General features: G+C 34.2%; 1 protein-coding gene across 4 annotated transcripts in view; it reads left to right on the forward strand.

Annotated features, from left to right (window-relative positions):
- Window positions 1–21,040, forward strand: part of TSPAN9 (tetraspanin 9) — a 672,639-nt gene that overhangs the window by 648,682 nt on the left and 2,917 nt on the right. For all 4 annotated transcript variants that reach the window (XM_053718751.1, XM_053718752.1, XM_053718753.1 and 1 more), the window contains 3 exons: window positions 12,493–12,594; window positions 15,177–15,308; window positions 16,547–16,630. In XM_053718751.1, the coding sequence (XP_053574726.1) occupies window positions 12,493–12,594; window positions 15,177–15,308; window positions 16,547–16,630 (318 nt within the window). The remainder of the gene's footprint in view (window positions 1–12,492; window positions 12,595–15,176; window positions 15,309–16,546; window positions 16,631–21,040) is intronic.

The following is a 21,040-nucleotide window of genomic DNA, read 5'->3' on the forward strand; positions in this document are numbered from 1 at the left end:
CAGAATTGAAGGGACGCCATCTTGGATGACATCATTTAAAGGAACCTTCATTCTTCAGTTGGACGTCGTTTGAAGAGGATGCTCCGCGTCAGATGTCTGGAAGATGGAGCCGCTCCATGAAGGATGGATGAAGATAGAAGATGCCGACTGGATGAAGACTTCTGCCCGTCTGGAGGACCTCTTCTTCCCGGCTTGGATGAAGACTTCTGCCCGTCTGGAGGACCACTTCGCCCGGGCTTCGTTGAGGACTTCGGCCCAGTTGGGTGAAGACTTCTCAATGTAGGGTGATCTTCAAGGGGTTAGTGTTAGGTTTAATTAAGGGGGGATTGGGTGGGTTTTAGAGTAGAGTTGGGTGTGTGGGTGGTGGGTTGTAATGTTGGGGGGGTATTGTACTTTTTTTTACAGGTAAAAGAGCTGATTTAGTATAGGGTAGGGCTTTTTATTATTTTGGGGGGCTTTTTTATTTTATTAGGGGGATTAGATTAGGTGTAATTAGTTTAAAAAACTTGTAATTATTTTATTATTTTCTGTAATTTAGTGTTTGTTTTTTTCATTATTTAGATAATTGTATTTAATTGTATTTAATTGTAGTTAATTTAGGGAATTAATTTAATTATAGTGTAGTGTTAGATGTAATTGTAACTTAGGTTAGGTTTTATTTTACAGGTAAATTTGTCTTTATTTTAACTAGGTAGCTATTAAATAGTTAATAACTATTTAATAACTATTGTACCTAGTTAAAATAAATACAAAGTTGCCTGTAAAATAAAAATAAATCCTAAGATAGCTACAATGTAACTATTAGTTATATTGTAGCTAGCTTAGGGTTTATTTTATAGGAAAGTATTTCATTTTAAATAGGAATAATTTAGTTAATTGTAGTAATTTTATTTAGATTTATTTAAATTATATTTAAGTTAGGGGGTGTTAGGGTTAGACTTATATTTAGGGGTTAATAAATTTAATATAATGGCGGCGACATTGGGGGCGGCAGATTAGGGGTTAATAAGTGTAGGTAGGTTGCGGCGACATTGGGGGAGGCATGTATAATGTAGGTGTGGCGGCGGTGTCCAGAGCGGCAGATTAGGGGTTAATAATATAATGCAGGTGTCGGCGATGTCAGGGGCGGCAGATTAAGGGTTAATAAGTGTAAGATTAGGGGTGTTTAGACTCGGGGTTCATGTTAGGGTGTTAGGTGTAGACATAAAAAGTGTTTCCCCCTAGGAATCAATGGGATGCGTTAGGAACTTTACGCTGCTTTTTTGCAGGTGTTGTTTTTTTCAGCCGGCTCTCCCCCATTGATTCCTATGGGGAAATCGTGCATGAGCAAGTTTTGCCAGCTCACCGCTACCGTAAGCAGCGCTGGTATTGAGTTGAGATGTGTAGCTAAATTTTGCTCTCCGCTCACTTTTATGCGGCTAACGCCGGGTTTGTAAAAACCCGTAATACCAGCGCTGTTCGTTAGCACCGCACACCATTACCGACAAAACTCGTAATCTAGGTGTATGTGTTTAACACCTGCAAAAGGGTAGTACTAGGTTTACTTCTAAGCTAGAGTGGGGAATGGCTGCAGATTTTAGGCTGCATGCGTAAGTCATTCCTAAAAGGCTCACTGGTTGTTTTTTGCTCCATAACAGCAGTGCATTATGGTTCCTTAGTGATGCTTTAAAGGACGACTAATTACAGTAGAACTGAATAATATATACAAAACAAAAAGACAATGCAATAGCACATACTTTGAATTGGCGGTTGCACAATATTAAGGCAATTCTTTAACCAATCAAGGCAAATTTGAGAGTATTTATATGCAATTATTATTAATGAACTTAGGTCATGAAAGAAGGCATGAGCGTCTGACCAGTTAATCTATCTGCATGTAGTTTTTTTTATTTCTTTTTAATGATGTTTCCATGTGTTTACTAATAAACTGAAGAAAATACATTTTTACCTGAGCTTTGCATTTTATCAATTTTGTACCAGTTGCATATATAGGCCTTATGTTATTGGCTTGTTTGTTCAACAAAGAATACCAAGAGAATGAAGAAATTTTATGTCCCTGTAAAGAATAGTTCAGCAGAAAATCACACACAATGGCATGCTGATACTCAGCTGATAGACCGCATATAAAAGGCTTTTCTCTTAAAACCCACTATTAGCAGGAACATGTGTTTGCTATTTGCTGTGCCTTCCAAATGCCCCAGTATCCCCTGGTCCCACCTGGTCCAATTATACATAATTCCCTGGCTTTAACAATGTGTTTAATTTGTTTTCAGGGTGTAAACATATAGCTACTAAGATGCATCAAATGTTTTAACGAATTAGAGCATTTTTATTATTGCATTAACATGTCTTTTTTAATATATAAATATCACACCCATTAAAAATTCTTACAAGTTTTTTTTAATTCAAAGTTTAAGACCCTGTTATGACTTAATCTGGTCAGTTTATACTGGGACAGATAGTTTAAGAAGATGGAATTGGCAGGAACATTTTTAAATTCAAAAGCTGAACTACAGTTATCAGTTTTGCTATAATATATGTTAGTTACACTTTTAAATGTTCATTGGAATTTCATTCCCACACGCATCCTACGCTTAAAACGGCAAAAGAAATCTAAAAATTCTAAAGCTCAATGAGTGAAGCAATATCCAGATGTTTAATATCAGGGAGTCTAATGTAATGCTCAATTGATTTTTCATACCTGGAAATTTGGTTCATAGACCTTGTATTAAACACGCTCGACTCACCATTAATTGAGAAATACTCCTCTGACTACATTAGATTTCAAACCATTTTAAAATGTATTAGCAATAAAGAACAGTAGCTTACATATAATTTCAGCTAAATTACTGCCCTCTTTGAAAGAACCAGCTATTTTAAAAAGCAATCCTGGAAAGAATTCTTATAGTCACAGCTAAGATTTTTGACTTTGTCAAGTTGTCTAAAGGTCAGTCACCGCATCTCCTTTTTGAAGACATGTAAACCTCCTTATATTTATGTGCAGAGCAGTTCAACAGAGAATTCTGACTTTCTTTTTTTCTTCTGCTCAAACTATTGCTGTTGGATTTGTTGAACCATAATGAACTGCTCCTTCAAATCATAATAAAAACCTATAAATCACTTCTCTTTTTTCCCTTTTGTCTATCAATCACCAATGTCATCACTAATTCAGTTTTATGACCTAATCCACAATTATAGCATAGTAATTCTGATATAAAGATAAAGAGGATGAAGGTGAATTATGATTTCCTATTGTAGCTCATGAAAATAGTTTAAGAATCACTGATCCTTTTTTGCATTATGTCCAATAGTCCTTTGAAGAGTTCAGTAGTATTGTAGTATATCTTTTAATTCATGAAATTGGTATATAATAATAATAATAATAATAATGATAACCAAAGTAGCTTTCGTTTAGGCAAAACTTTTCATTTTAAAGATGTCTAATTTTGCATTATCATTGCTCGAAGATATTGTTTTTATTTCACAATAGTTTTATTTTTTCCACAGTATCCCAAAGCAAACTAGGTTGAGAATAGTTGCTCTAGCAGCATTATTCTGTATTTATATCTCTGGACTTGACTTTTGGCATAATAAGACGAGAAAGCTCTTTTAAGTATGGGCAATTTTTTTTACATGTTCTTTTAAACCATTAAATAATCAAAACATTTTGTAAATATTTTTTTTTAAATTTGAATATTGACCATCATAAGCTTCAATAATATTCTAGATTTACACAGCAATTTTATTGTTCAGTAAATTCTATTGTAAAACCAATGTCAAGGGGAACATTTATTCAACTGTCAAAAAACAAGATGTTCTGGCATTCAATTGCTCTCATCGTCTTTTTTTGATAAACCTTTTGAGTCTATTTTATGAGAGCACATGTTTATCCTGTAGTTAAATAAAATCTTTGTTTTGAAACAATATGAGATTGTAATGTTAAGTAATTAGTTATGCATAAATTAAATAAAGATTATAGTATGCGTTCATTTATTCATTCATTCATTTCCCCCCTTTTCCTGTAATTTAACTTAATCCAGCTATATATATCTGTAATTAGCCCTGCAGAGATGTTGTGATATGATGTTGGAAAATAATGCAGGTTTAGCTGAAAAAAATATTAAAATGTCTATTCATGTTAGATTCTTTCTGACAAATATGGCAAATGGTGGGGGAAGTTTGGCCACTGAACAATTTTAGTAAACATGGTATTAAAGGGACAGTCAAGTCCAAAAAAAACTTTCATGATTTAAATAGGGCATGCAATTTTAAACAACTTCCTAATTTACTTTTATCGCCAATTTTGCTTTGTTCTCTTGGTATTCTTAGTTGAAAGCTAAAACTAGGAGGTTCATATGCTAATTTCTTAGACCTTGAAGACTGCCTCTAATCTGAATACATTTTGACCACTAGAGGGCATTAGTTCACATGTTTCATATAGATAACATTGAGCTCTTGCACGTAAAGTGACCTAGGACTGAGCACTGATTGGCTAAACTGCATGTCTGTCAAAGAAACTGAAATAAGGGGCAGTCAGCAGAAGCTTAGATACAAGATAATTACAGAGATAAAAAGTATATTAATTTAACTGTGTTGGTTGTGCAAAACTGAGGAAGGGGTAATAAAGGGATTATCTTTCTTTTTAAACAACAAAAATTCTGGTGTTGACTGTCCCTTTAAGATATTCAGAAAGTTTTCATCCTAAACTGGTATGTTCGTTTTTTGCAGTAATAAAGAATAAAATTGTAATTACAACATATTTTATGTCACTTAAAAAGCTATAATAGTCAAAATTTACTTGCTCTAATTAATTAGTGTATGTAAGTTTAGGACTATTAACCCTGCACTACCGTGTGTTTAACCCCCTGCATAGGGGTTAAACACATAGTAGAAGTAATGTTCAGGACCTGCAGAGCACTGCTGATCCCAAGTAGAAACTATCCAATCAGCAATGCTACTTACACAGCTGAGTCGTGCCACTAGCACTGCTGATTGGATCAGTGTCAGTTTCAGTTCACCTGAAATTAATCTCTTTGTGAATAGAGCCCATAGTAGTTTAGGGCGAATAGAGTCCATAGTAGTGTAGGGTCAATAGTCCTAAAATTACATGCTCTAACAAAGTAGAGTATGTCCTTTTTGTACTATTATGGCACTTAAAAGCTTCAGAACATATTTTTAAAAATATGTTTTGACACCCAACTTAATACATATGATTTAATGTTAGGGGCTTAAAAGGTAGCCTATCTTTTTGTTTCTATATTTTATTTCACATTGTTAATGAACCTTTACTAGTATGGGTTTCATTCATTCTAGATCTTGATGAAGAATCATACAATCTATTAATGAACATTTACATAGTTGATTATTTACAGTGATAACCAACTCAGTGAAATAAAATTAAAAAGCTTTGGATATTTACATAGCTATATAAAATCACTAATATATCTCTTAAAATTATGAAAAAAAATAACATTGCTCGTAACTGAAAGAGACTAAAATAAATGATCTATTTAGGAAAAGTGAAAAAAAATTATTTTTACAGTCTATTTTTTTAATTTCCCCTTTATGACTTCATTCATCTAGTGGTTTTAAAGGGACAGTCTACCATATAATTGTTATTGTTTAAAAAGAAAGATAATCCCATTATTACCCATTCCCCAGTTTTGCATAACCAACACAGTTATATTAATATACTTTTTACCTCTGTGATTACCTTGTATCTAGGAACCTTCTTCCAGCCCCCTGATCACATGACTGTGACTGTTTATTATCTATTGTCTTAAATTTAGCATTGTTTTGTGCTAGATCTTAAATAACCCCCTGTGCCTGAACACAGTGTTATCTATATGGCCCACGTGTACTTTCTGTCTCTTTGTGTTGAAAAGAGATTTAAAAAGCATGCGATAAGAGGCAGCCCTCAAAGGCTTAGAAATTAGCATATGAGCCTACATATATTTAGTTTAAACTAAGAATACCAAGAGAAAAAAGCAAATTTGATGACAAAAGTAAATAGGAAAGTTAATTAAAATTAAAAGTCCTATATGAATAATGAAAGTTTAATTTATACTAGACTGTCCCTTTAAAAGGTGGGTATAATTGCATATTTCGCCAAAGGCTCAGATGAGTAATCATATATAATATATAATTCAATTAATTCAATATATATATATATATATAGTATCCATATACATAGTATTTCTAAATAATCTAGATATTACTGAGATTTTAATAACTATGATTAGGGAATATAGCATTCATAGGTAGGTCAGTATATAACTTGCTGCATGAACATCTGAGGCTAATCAGCCTTTTTTTAACATAGGCGGTAACAGAAGGTTTTGCTGTGTAAGCACAATGGTAAAGTCAGACTAATGTCCAGAATAATCTTTCCAGTAAATGATCGCGGCTATCACCACACATGAGGTCTGACCGGACCGGAGATTAGCCCTTAATGCAATGCAAATACAGGGATTGCTTATGTGACCTTAGAGATAGAGCAGTTTACAATCCCTTTTTGGGATTCCCTTTATCGAGAGCTCATATGCAAACTAGTAGCTCGGCAGCGTTCAGTAAGCCCTTCTCCTTCAGCGTCCCTGCACATCCCCTCCAGTGAGAGATTTCAGCAAACCAAGACAGCTATTCTCATAGCCCATTCCAATTTTTGCATTCAGTTGAAAAGATAATCGCACATCTTTGGCAATGCATTCCTCTTTCACAGCATTGGGATTTAAAGGGACAGTCAACACCAGAATTTTTGTTGTTTAAAAAGAAAGATAATCCCTTTATTACCCATTCCCCAGTTTTGCACAACCAACACAGTTATATTAATATACTTTTTACCTCTGTAATTATCTTGTATCTAAGCTTCTGCTGACTGCCCCCTTATTTCAGTTCTTTTGACAGACATGCAGTTTAGCCAATCAGTGCTCAGTCCTAGGTCACTTTACGTGCATTAGCTCAATGTTATCTATATGAAACATGTGAACTAATTCCCTCTAGTGGTTAAAATGTATTCAGATTAGAGACAGTCTTCAAGGTCTAAGAAATTAGTCTAAGAATACCAAGAGAACAAAGCAAATTTGGTGCTAAAAGTAAATTTGGAAGTTGTTTAAAATTGCATGCCCTATTTAAATCATGAAAGTTTTTTTTGGACTTGACTGTCACTTTAATGTTTCCACCTTTTGAGCCAGAACTGGCTACATATTCACTTCCACAGCTTTCATCAACGTTACCATATGCATTTAGTGGTTTATTTTTTGATGCTTTATTTTTTGTGTGTCACTTGGAAATTCTTTGTTTGTGGAAGATAATAATAAATGAATGTGTATCAAAATTTAAAAGAGTGCTGAATTCCCTTTCTTTTTTAAATTTAAAAATTATATATATATATATATATATATATATATATATATATATATATATATACAGAAATTATATTCAGCTTTAAAGCTGAAAATGTTTTTATTTTCTATTTTCTTTTATTTTTTTTATGAGAATATTGTCAAACCAATTAAACCCAATGTTATGTTGATTTGTCAGGTGCCAAAAAGTCTACAAAATTGTTAGCAAAAATGTTTTGGTCTGATATAAATGCTGATTAAGGGTACCCTTGCCTTATTCTCTTGAATGAGGGGTATTTATTTGACTGATGTCCTAAACCTCTTACTTTTTGCTTTAGGATTTTTATGCAGGACCTCAGCTGCTTTCAGAACAGTATAACAAAAAAACAAAACCCAAGCAGAACCCTTGTCAAATTGTTTTCTGCCTCCAATTACAGGACCTTCATGAGAATATTCTACTTAATTGTCATTTGGAATAAACAAGCTTCCTTAATGACAGATACATAACCTGTATGTCACTGTTGAAAAGGGTTTTCAGGGCTGCAACAGCACTGCCTAATCCAGAAATAGTATGGTCTTACTGGATACCCATATTATTGTGCAACAGACAGCCGCTGTTGTCAAGAGATTCTTCAGTATTAACTAACAATATCCATTATACTCAAAACTGATTAGACAAGATATGATGTACACTAACCTACAGGTACAGTTGTTTAAATTAATTTTATTATTGCATAAATATGTATTTCATTCCTGCAAAGTGGTTAAATATATAGTTAAAGTCAGCTCCAGAGTAGAAAATGCATTACTGGGCCATATTTGAACACAGCTGGTAAGCCAATGGCAAGATGCATATGTGTGTAGCCACCAATCACCAGCTGTTTAGCTCTGGAACAGAAGTGTATTACTGCTGTTTGAATGGGTTAAAACATAGTTATATGCAAACAGTGCAATAATAAAATGATTTAACACAATATAGCACTTTTATATCCCTTTAAGAAATAGTTTTTTCTTCCAGCTTCTCGTTAAAAAGGATTAACTGCTAATGCTTTATTAAATTATGTACATAGTTTACCCTGCAGTGTTCTCATTGTATTACATTTTTAGTCCTGGGGGGGGGGAAATGGATAAAAAGGTTGTTGCATTAAGTTAAAGGGATATTTAACACAATCCTTTTCTTTCATGCAATTTTAAGCAACTTTCTAATTTACTCCTATTATACCTTTTTCTTCGTTTTCTTGGAATCTTTAATTGAAAAAGTAGGAATGCAAGCTTAGGAGCCAGCCCATTTTTTGGTTCAGCCCCCTGGCTAGCGCTTGCTGATTGTTGGCTACATTTAGCCACCAATCAGCAAGCCCTACCCAGGTGCTGAACCAAAAATGGGCCGACCCCTAAGCTTATATTCCTGCTTTTCAAATAAAGAAACCAAGAGAAGGAAGAAAAATAGATAACAGGAGTAAACTAGATACAGTAGTTGCTTAAAATTGCATGCTCTATCTGAATCATGAAAGTTTAATTTTGACCTTAGTGTTCCTTTAATGTTAGTGGTGTCAGAAAGTAAAGTAGTTTAAAAACCCAGATATATAAGAATATTACAAATTCTTTATTTGAAAAATAAATAGCTAAGCTCAGCCCAGTGTTAAATTGGTATTTGAGTTCCAACTACAATAAATATTAGCTTTTCATAAAAAATGAACATTTTAAATAGCTTGGTTGCTACATAACTTGAATTATATGTTAACACAAAATTAATTTAATATTTTTCTAGGCACTTAATACAGAAATGCATTTATTATGTGTGTGTGTTCATATGTATATATATATATATATATATTAATAAGTTCTGCTCAGTAAATTTGAGAAAAGCAAAGGGACAAGATTATTTACGCTTGATGTATTTGCAGCCTCTCTTATGAAAACTAGAGTATTTACATGATCATTACAAATGACCACTTCGCCAAGAAAATTGTTGCAATTACAAATGTTTAGACATTCTCATGTCTATTTCTTTTGTTTGTATTGGTATGACACAAAAAAAGTGGAGAGAAAAAAGCCAAATCTGACACATTCCACGCAAAACTCCAAAAATGGACTGGACAAAATTGGCACCTTCTCAAAATTGTAAGAAATAATTGCATTCCAAGTTTGTGATGCCACTGTAATTTGTAATTAAACTCACCTGTATCAATAGATATATACAGTATATATATTAATATAAAAAATATTTTTTTTTATATTTACAACACTTTGGATTAAATATTTTTATTAATGGCGAGTGCTCTCTTTGGACTTATCATTTATATATACAGTATATATATATATGTGTGTGTATATATACAGGGCTCATAATTTCCACTAGCCATTGGCGAGTGAAAGTTAGTGAATGTTGAGTCTAAAGTCTGGTGAAATGTTGTGAGTAGTAAAGGTGGCACATTGTATTTGCAGAATGTACATTTCTATTGCAGCACTGACAAACACACACTTTGAGCTATGTGCTAAAACTAAGAAGAGAAGATATGGCCTGAGAGAAAAGGGAGAGGGTAAAAAGAGAGATTGAACAGAGGAGGGAGTCGAGAAAGATAGTTAAATGATTACTTTCTGTTATAATGTTTAAGCTAAACAACTAACATATTAAAGCTAATAAACATTAATTAAAACCTACTGACCTATATTTTCTCCAAAACGAAGTTTCATAACGTTCTAAAAGTTATATCTTTTATTCGCCGATGATGTCACGTTATCCTGCCCACTATTTTCAGCACTGTGTGTTCAAAATACTTAAACCAATGAAATTGTGTTTAAAGCGCAATTTTGAAACCTAGGTATTGTAAACGGATTGGTACAGAGCAAAGGATACCCACGGAGTGGGTTTGGAAAACAATTAAATTTGCAGACAAGATTTCTGATATACTGTAGAGATATGTTAATGAAATGCTATTGATAAAAAGCGTATTTGGGGTAGTTAGTTAGTAACGGGCATAGAAAATATTTATTTACAGTGGTCCTTTAAGAGAGAGAAAGGGGAGATAATTATAAAAAAAAATATCTCCAGGTCTGCTATGACCTTCCATAACTGTCAGCACTCTCTGCATTCTCTCAGTTCAACAACTTCATTTTTCTATCCAGCTGTTGTCTTCCCCAGAACCTCTAGTTAATTTTTCTAACTACTATTAACTTATATTTGTTAATGTATTCATGTATGTAGGATTATTTAATTTATTTGGGTTTAAAATAAAAACAATATTACACAATGTTTCACAATGGCTTAACATATGGAAAAAGGGGGTGCAGTACTGCACTGTAAGAAAAAGGGTACGGTTGTGGTCCATTTGTGAAAACTTAGGGTACAACTGCCGTGGTTATACATTTTAATGGATCATAATTACACCTTAAGGAGCTAATATGTACCATTTAGGGGTAAATAAGGTACAAATATGTTTCCAACTGTCAAAGGGTCCATGTCTGTACCATTTAATCCCCCAAAAAGGTACACAATCACTTATGTGACTAATAGGTTGAGGGGGGTGGGTGGGTGGTTCAAGGCTGCCAAACCCTTCAAGCCTATATATTGTAATGCAACATACATACATGTTGTACAGCAAAATAATTAATGTTCAATGGTTGTTGGTAATATGTTGAGGTGGGCAAAGCAACAAAACATTCTTAACAAACCCATATCTTCAATAACACTGTGTTGCTGGTTCTAAATAGCGCACAAGCACTTAACATTTTAATGTTTATATTTAGAGCAGGAAGATGATAACTTTTACAGATAAAGCAAATATATTAACTTAAATTACAAAGAAAAAAAATCTTATTTTAAATTCTATAAAATAAACAAGAGCTGTTTTAGAACCTGTTTTTAAAAAAATAAAATAAAATTGTAACCGTTCCCAGTCACATACATGGACATTGTGTAACACGCCATAGCACCATCTATTGGTTTAAAGTTCCTTTACATGTGTAACACAACTCCATCTATTGGTAGAAAGTTCATCACCAAAACGTGTACTGGGGAAATAGACTCATTTGCATATATTTTGCATAGAGTGACAATTCAATGTATGGTTGTGAGTTTTATCGTTTATCCCTCCCCTGAATTCCCCTACCGTTTGCTATAGTTATATTTTATTATTATGTTGTTTTCTATATGTTCTCTATATATTTATGTTTTATATGGCATGTCCCCCTAAGGTGAATAGGGTGTTGTTAGAGTCTTGTACAGAGTGAAATAAAGTATTATGAGTAGCTCCTTTTGAAACTGGTTGTTTTACCTGGTTCTTTCAGGAATTCTAGTAGCAGTGTTAGGACCTACTATTTGGTTCCACTAACTAAACTTATCCAACTGCAGTGTGGCATATTGTAATACTGTCTAAACAAGAACACAGTATGTGAATGCGTAATTGAGTATTATATAATACATTTGATAAAGCAGCATTTTTAATTTACTATGTTGAGTACAAATTTGCCGTCATGAGATACAAACGGCTTATCACTAGGGCAGTACTCTTAAAAGGCCAAATTTGCACCATATTTAAGGGTACAATATGGTGCCATAGCATTGAGATCCAATTTAGTCACCTTTGAAAGGTACAATCTGCAAAGGTACCAATATGTACCCATGTTAAACGGTACAGCGGGTGTACCTTTGATGGTACTGCCCCAGTGACAAGCTGTTGTACCCCTAAAGGTACAATTTGTGCACATTTTTTTCTGATAGTGTGGGTGTGGATGGGATTAGAAGTCTCGTAACATTTTGTCCTGACTAGTAGCTTTAGGACTTGCAAATTTCTATAGGTTGTGTATGCATCTGCTTAGTTTTGGGCACTTTGGAACTTTTTACTTTCTAAAAATCACATAAAAATATGTTTTACATTTATTTATTAACATATAGTAGACTGGAAAATAAAAAAGTATCTTTTCACACAAAAGTATAATCAAGAAAAAATGTTTTAATGCAGTTTTTCCTTATTGTTAAAGAAGAGGAAATGTGTAATCATAGTAAATGTTTTCTAAATTAATCTGTATATACATAAATATAGTTTTATTAAGATTAAGACATTTTGTTCCATAGAAATAAAATTAATTTAAAAAAAAATACACTTTTTTTCTGTGGTTCATTTCTGCAGCATATTTATTTTTTCTGTTTCAGGTCAATGAGAATGCAAAGCAGGATCTGAAAGAAGGTTTATTGCTTTACAATACAGAAAATAATGTTGGTCTGAAGAATGCGTGGAACATTATTCAAGCAGAAGTAAGACTCTATTTTCGTATGTATTATGAATTTGAAAGTATAATAACAACAAGGAACCTGATTATTATTTTTTATATATATATATATATTTTGCTGTTCTTCCATACAAAATTGAATCAGGCAAAAATATATATTGCATATTATTATTGCCAAGTACAGGACAATTCTAAACTTGAAAGAAAATGTAAAAGGAATACTGACAGGTTATTATCGTAATTAATTCTTTGTGTACAATACCCAAAATTCTATAGCAGTGAAATGCCTTTTATAACAATACTTTTATATAGTACTGTTTTATATATTGGTAAGCCTGTATTTTGAACATATTCAACTACTGAAATATACATCTTATAACAATACTTGTAATTTTAAACTAATAAGAAGATTGTCAACACTCCACTTTTATGATTTAGACAGAGAGCACAATTTTCAAATCTTTACTAGTTTACTTCTGTTATTGAATTGACGTGCCGTGTCCATTAACCTTATCAGTGTTCTCCACATGACCTATTTAATGGGTACACTACCCAGAATTTTACTGATCATGCTGCTAAAATTGAAGCCAAAATTAAAGGGACATGAATCCCAAACTTTTTCTTTTACGATTCAGATAGAGAATACAATTTTAAACAACATTCCAATTTACTTCTATTATCTAATTTGCTTTATTCTTTAGATATCCTTTGTTGAAGAAATAGCAATGCACATGGTTGAGCCAATAACATGAGACATCTATGTGCAGCCACCAATCAGCAGCTCCTGAGACTATTTATATATGCTTCTCAACAAAGAATATCAAGAGAATGAGAATGATGTAAATCTGATAATAAAAGTTAATTGAGAAGTTGTTTTAAATTGCATGTTATAATATTGCAAAATATGAAAGTGTCACCACCTGGCTACTTTATAATGTCACCTGGCCAGTAACATTTTCTTTAGAGACCAGTGCCTTAAATGTATTATTTGAACTGTGTGATGATAGTCTCTTCTGTAAGAAGTACAGTAGAGCAGGGCATATTTCCAAACATTTCTAAAATGATTTCTGGAACCAGGGGAAAAAGAGTGGTGCTTTGTAATCCAGAGGATTCTGGTTCAATATCTAGGGATGAGTTTACAATGATCTGGGTGAGGTTTAGGTATTCTAGTGTGAGATTTGGGCATTCCATAGTTTCCCTTAGTGGAAAGAGGGGCAGCAAGACTTATATGCCAGTCTGGCATTTATGGTAGTATATATACAGCTTATTTCTTTCACTTTTTGTAAAAGCACAATCTTCATAATTATTAGCACACGTTTAGCATGAGTTAAAGAAAACCTACTGTACATAGATCCTTGATTACAACATATATATGTTAATACTAAGTCTGTGCTTAAAGGACCAGTAAATACAGTAAATTTGCATAATCAACAAATGCAAGATAACAAGACAATACAATAGCACTTAGTCTGAACTTCAAATGAGCAGTAGATTTTATTCTGACAAATTTCCACTTCTCTGGTATCATGTAACAGCCATCAGCCAATCACAAATGCATATACGTATAGTCTGTGAATTCTTGCACATGCTCATTTGGAGCTGGTGACTCAAAAAGTGTAAATATAAAAAGACTGTGCAATTTTTCTTAATGGAAGTAAATTGGAAAGATTTTTAAAAAGGCATGCTCTATCTGAATCATAACAGTTTAATTTTGACTTGAGTGTCCCTTTAAAAAAGCTTTTAATTAGATCTCAAAAAGCTTAGGTTGTTGGAGTGACTTATCTGATTTTATGGTCAGTACTATGGAAGGAAAGTGTGAGCTGGATATATATTGTCTTTTTAACCCATTATATCCTAGCTCTGGCAGTTAAGTAGTTAAATGAACATCAAGGAGTGTAGCTAGACCTCATTGATCCCCAGGTGGAATGTGGTGGGGCCCATTTCAAAGACGCCCATTTTTTTATTAATTTTTTTTGCAGTCATCAATCTGAGCCCCGTACTGTGAGTCATCCATATTGTAAAGGCAAATCCCTTAAACTGAACCCTTTTTCATTGCAAACTGTTGCTATTTCAGCGCAATCTGGGGATACACCACTTGAAAGTTTCCCCAATGTGCTGTAGCCAATAAGGCCCTGAATGTAAATTAGCTACTGACATTTTATTAATATTTAAAAAATATGGCAAGTGAGAGCTTTTGACAGACAAGGTGTTAATTGGTTAGTGAGAGAGACTTGGCAAAATGCAGTCAAGACCACCCAATCTTTTCAAATAATAAATAAATAAAAAATACCAACAGGATCCACAAAGTAGTACCATGCTGATCCATAAAATGTGTCTCCCTCATAAAAAATTCTGTTTTAGACTTTAGTCTAAGCTTACTTACTCCTTTATTGCAACCATTTATATTAAAATGTCAAGGTGTTTACGGTCCCTTTAATTGTTATGATGAAATAATTAGATTTTTCTCTTACAGTAGTGGCACAGTAATATCAATATATTGATACACATTAAAAAACCCTTTAAAAGTACAGTCTGTAAACATGGTATGATGATGATGAATATAACATGTCTTTACTAGATTATAATTATGTTTTTTATGTTACATAGATGCACTGCTGTGGGGTTACAGATTACACTGATTGGTATCCAGTGTTAGGAGAAAACTCTGTTCCAGATCGATGCTGTATGGAGAATTCCCAAGACTGTGGTCATAATTCAACCAGTTTAGTGTGGAAAACAGTGAGTCTAAATTCCTTTAAACACCATACAAGTGCAAATTGTGCTGACCTTGTATATCTCTAAAGTATTTTTGTGAATGTCAATTTCTCTAGCAGTTTGTTTTATTTCATATATATTATTAATGTTTGTTTATATTATATGAAAGGTAAGCTCCAGTGAACATGCGATTTAATATTCTTATGTAATTTAGCCATAGCCATAGAAAGGTTTTATTTGTAATCGCTGTATTTTTGTATATGATTTCTTTTAAAAAAAATTGTTATAGTTCTTCAGAAAATATGCTTAAAATTGCATGATCTTAGGGCCGGATTGGCCTACCAGGATTCCAGGAGATTTCCCATTGGGCTGCAGCAGCTAGGGCTGGAAATCTGCAATTTAAAAGGGTGATTAATGGATACAATTGGGTTGTAGGGCTGCTATATAACATCAATCTGATATTTTTTATTTAAAGGGATACTAACCCTACGTTTTTTCTTTCATGATTCAGATAGAGCATGCAATTTTAAGCAACTTTCTAATTTACTCATATTATCAATTTTTCTTTGTTCTCATGTTATCTTGATTTGAAAAAGCAGTAATAAAAGGTTAGGAGCCGGCCCATTTTTTTAGTTCAGCACCTTGGTAGAGCTGCTGATTGGTTTGCTACATTTAGCCACAAATCAGCAAGTGCTACCCATGTACTGAACCAAAAATGGTCTGGCTCTAAAGCTTACAGTACTGCTTTTTCAAATCAAGATAGCATGAGAACAAAGAAAAAATTATAATAGGAGTAAATTAGAAAGTTGCTTAAAATCTCATGCTCTATCTGAATCATAAAAGAAAAAAAACTGGGTTTAGTATCCCTTTAATACAAACTAATATAATTTAATTCTGAAACAATATGGGGAAGGAGTGTCCCAGTAATCCGAATCCTGAAAGAAAAAATGTGGGTTTCCTATCCCTTTAACTCAGTAGAAGATTATGTTACATGTCCTAGAGAGTCATTAAAAAATATTGCCGAAAAAGATAATTAGCAGTAATTTAGGCTTCTATTTGCTTCTTAATGAACCTTTATACTTTTTCCATTTTTTATACAATAAGGGGAAAATATGTTTGTATTTTTATGTCCACAGCATTTTGTTAGTAATACATATATATTCCGGAAAAAAAAGGTTTGCAATAATATCTTTTTTTTTTTCTTTCTGGCAGCTTACATTTAAGTTGTAATTAATTAATTAATATGCCATTGTATTTTCTAGGGTTGTTACGAGAAGGTGAAAATGTGGTTTGATGACAACAAGCATGTTTTGGGTACCATTGGGATGTGCATACTCGTAATTCAGGTATTAATAGATACTGTATATATATTTTTTTTTACTCACTAATGTTGACAGCCCCAGGGTTGTCTTGTCAGTTTTCAGTAATATTACTGTGAAAATGATAGGAAGTTAAACAGAAATGAACTTGTGCACCTTTCCAAGACGTGCCATACTACTTTTTTTAAAATAGGTCACTTGTTATGAAATCAGGAGGTTTATTCAGTGAAGTGGAATTGCCCCTAAGGTACTTTATGACCATACCAATATATATGACATGTAGAAAAAAAATCCTGTTAGGGAAAATCATGTGTAGTATGTTCAGTTTGTAACAATTAAAAATATAAAATTGTTTATAACTCCTAACATATATTAAAAATACCTATTTTATCAAAATCTTTTTTATAACACTATATATGTAGTATTTTAAAAATAGGACATTTAAAGTATGCAGTTTCCTTTGCATTTTAATCATATTTACAAACATATGAAAGGGTCTTTTGTTCATTTATGAAATTATTTGAAAGAAAAATTAAACACCCAACATCTTAAATAGTCAAAAAAATAACATTCAGCAGCAGAAACACTTAAAATATAATTATGCAAATTCTATAATTATTTTTTTCTCAGATTACAGTGCTTAATCTACATAAAAGCTTACATTTAATATTAGAAAATACCTTCTTAAATGCATTATTGATTACATTCTAGCCACCTTCTTGTGTATAGTGTTATTTAAACTTTGTATTAATTGTATATCATTGAAGCATGAGAATTTAAATTTGCCTTAAGCAGACCCTCTTTTCTTTTATAGCTAACGCCCAATTAAGCTATATTAAAACCAAATCTTTTGAAAATGCAAATGTTGCTGTAATATCTACCTCCTTTAACCTTTATTTCATTGAATACTTTTACACTGCTAATGCATTTTTGCTGGTCAGCCTTTTAAAAGGTTTTTTATATGTGATCTATTGATCTATTAAAATGTTTTAATGACAGCATTTAGAAACATTACACAAACAGCAAATATGAATGTTGAAACCATATTTTTCTTTCATATTACTAATCAAAAGTAATAATAATTTGTAAATAAGACAATTATAGTAGTAACTGTATATTATTTTGGATGAGGAATAAAGTACATCATTATTATTCTGCTTTATCTTTGTGTGTAAATGTGTGCATGTGTATATATGTGTATGTATGTTTAATTTTTTTTCCTGTAAATAATCTGGGTATAAAATGCTTATTATTGAAAGTTATTAGTATTCTGGGGGGGGGGGGGGGGGGGGGAGTGTGCTTTAATTTGCTTTTTTTAAATCATAATTCATCTGTGAAAATGGGACATGTATAAGTATTCCTATCTTTTCAGTGCATTGTCAAGGATAAAATGATAAGATAAACTGTTTAAAATGTGTAAATAATATGTCCTTCCATAAGGCAGGGAGAGTCCACAACTTAATTTCTTACTGTTGGGAAATACAACACCTGGCCACCAGGAGGAGGCAAATACACCCCAGCCAAAGGCTTAAATATCCCTCGCGCTTCCCCTATCCCCCAGTCATTTTTGGCCTTTCGTCACTATAGGAGGTGACAGAGAAGTGTCAAAAGATTTGGATAGTCCTGTAATGTTCCCTTCGAGAAAGGACTGGAGTTTTAAGTAATCATGTTAACCTCTCAGTGAGAGCATTGATGAAAGTTAGAGTCTGGAGATGCAGGGAAAGTTTTTCTGCGAACCCATCCAGATTGTCACTAACAGCTCCTGAGCAATCAGTGTTGACGAGTTTCACTGCTTGCTGCTACACACTCAAGTCCATGTCAGAAGCGCTGCTGCAAGACTGTCACACTTGAGAGACTGTGCCTATTCCACAGCATGGATCCTGGAGGGTTAGACCGTTTTTTATATATACAATTTAAAATGCTATACAGGGTCACAGTGTGGCTCCTTTATACCTCAATAAGATCAAGGGTTAATATCTCTTTCAGGGAGATTATTTGAACAGTTTGGGGATTTATATCTACTTAATATGAGAGCTTTTTCAGGCTCATAGACTATGTGTTTTTTTTGGCTTGGAACAAACAGGTTTCACTTTCGTTTTTGAAGTGTTGTGCAGCTCATAATAACTTGGTGCCCTTTTTCATAGCAGGGGGAAGTCCTGTCTTATGTACCACATGACCGGGTGAGGTCTCTTTCATTTCCTAAGATCCTGCTGCAGAAATCACTTGTGACGAGAGCGTTTTCACTGTTAGCTGTCTGGGTCTAGGAGGTGGTGAGTGCCCAAGCCATTGGGAGTATTAAGGTACATTTTTTAAAATAAAAGCGTTTCTTTTTGATTGTCCTTCTGTGGGTATATACAAAGCTATTGAGGACTCTGATACTACATTAGAAGGTTCTGTTACTTCTGTACTGATTAATAATTCCTGTTTATATTGTGAGGAGGCTGTGGTTTGCCGTCTGCTCAATTTTGTTCCATTTGCCTAAACACTGTTCTAAAGTCTAAGAAGGGAGACAAGCCTGCTAATAATCATAGCACTATTAGCTCTTCTGAGCTGTCTACTTCTCAGGAATCAGGGTCCCGAGAAATTACTACCCTTTCTACATTACCCGCTCCACATGCAGTTCCCTGCGGCTCAACTAATCCTCCATCTGGAGGGGGCTGTTTTCCAGCTGACTTTACCACGCAGTTACAATCAGTGGTGTCTGCGGCCCTGAGTGCCTTACCTCACTCTAACAAATGCAAGAGAAAGGTTAAACATAGTTCTCCTGACCTAGAGTCATCTAAATATTTGTCGGATTTAGCTACTATATCCCAGATATCCGAGGATGAGTTAACCTCTGTAGCTTCAGAGGGTGAACTTTCTGAGTCAGAGACTTCAGTTACTAAACCTTCATTCAGTGGAGGAACCCTCTTTAAGATTTAAAATTGAGCATCTGTGTTTTTTTATTAAAGGAGGTTCTGTCTATTCTAGAGGTTCCAGAGGCAACACTCCCTGAGAAGCCTAAGATCCCTAAATTAGACAGGGTTTACGAAGATAGGAAGGTCCCTCTGACTTTTCCTGTGCCAATTAAGATGGCGAACATTATTAGTACCGAATGGGAAGGAGTAGGAACTTTTAAAAAATTATTCCCGGTCCCTGACTCTTAATTAGATTTGTAGGGGCAGATTCCTACTCTCCAGTCTTTCGACAAGACCAGAAAAGAGGGCTGCCTTTTTAGGTTGTGTACAGGATCTCTCCTCTCTAGGAGTAATTTTCGCGGTACCTACAACAGAAAGAGGTTTGGGGTTTTATTCAAACCTTTTCCTGGTTCCAAAGAAGGAGGGAACTTTTCATCCAATTCTGGGCCTAAAGTGCCTATACAAGTTTCTGAGTGTTCCCTCTTTCAAAATGGAAACAATACTGTCAATCCTACCACGTTCAGGAAGGACAGTTTATGACCACAATAGACCTGAAGGATGCATAACTTCACTTCCCGATTCACAGGGAACATTTTGAGTTCCTGAGGTTTGCTTTTCTGGACCAGCACTTCCAGTTCATAGCTTTTCCGTTTGGCCTAGCTACTGCTCCAAGGATATTTACAAAGATTCTGGGGGCTCTTTGCCAGAACACAAGGTATTGCAGTAGCGCCTTACCTGGACGATATCTTGGTACAGGCAACATCTTTTTGTCTAGTGGAAGAACATTTGGAGTACCTTCTCAGTCTTCTTCGATCACATGGATGGAAGGAAGATAAACTTGGAAATTAGTTCTCTTACTTCAATTACAAGGGTGAATTTTTTGGGAACTACAATAGACTCCATATCCATGAGAATATTCCCCACAGATCAGAGACGTTGCAAGCTAACTTCTGCGTGTCTTGCCCTCCAGGCTCTTGAAGACCATCAGTGGCTCAGTGTATGGAGGTAATTGGACTCATGGTGTCCTGCATGGACATCATCCCTTTTACCAGATTCTATCTCAGACCCTTACAACTATGCATGCTGATATAATGGAATGGTGACCATTCTGATCTGTCTCAACAGATGGTGCTGGACAGCCTTTTGAGAGACTCGCTCTCCTGGTGGCTCTGTCCAGATCATCTGTCCCAAGGTACATGCTTTTTGAGACCGTCCTGGGAGATTGTGATTTTTGTGACTACGAATGCAAGCCTTTCCGGCTGGGGAGCCGTTTGGGGTGCCAAGAAGGCACAAGGTCTGTGGACTTAGGAGTCCTCCTCCCTTCCGATCAATATTTTGGAATGCCTTGAAGGCTTGGCCCCTTCTGGGTTAGTCAGACAATATACCTCGGTTGCCTATGTCAACCATCAAGGGGGAACGAGAAGTTCCTTGGCGATGAGAGAAGTATCTCAGATACTAGAGTGGGCAGAGACTCACTAATGTACGCTTTCAGTGATCCACATTCCAGGTGTGGACAACTGGGAAGTGGACTTTCTCAGCA

Source organism: Bombina bombina, chromosome 6 (genome assembly GCF_027579735.1).
Source record: "Bombina bombina isolate aBomBom1 chromosome 6, aBomBom1.pri, whole genome shotgun sequence".
Lineage (NCBI taxonomy): Eukaryota > Metazoa > Chordata > Amphibia > Anura > Bombinatoridae > Bombina > Bombina bombina.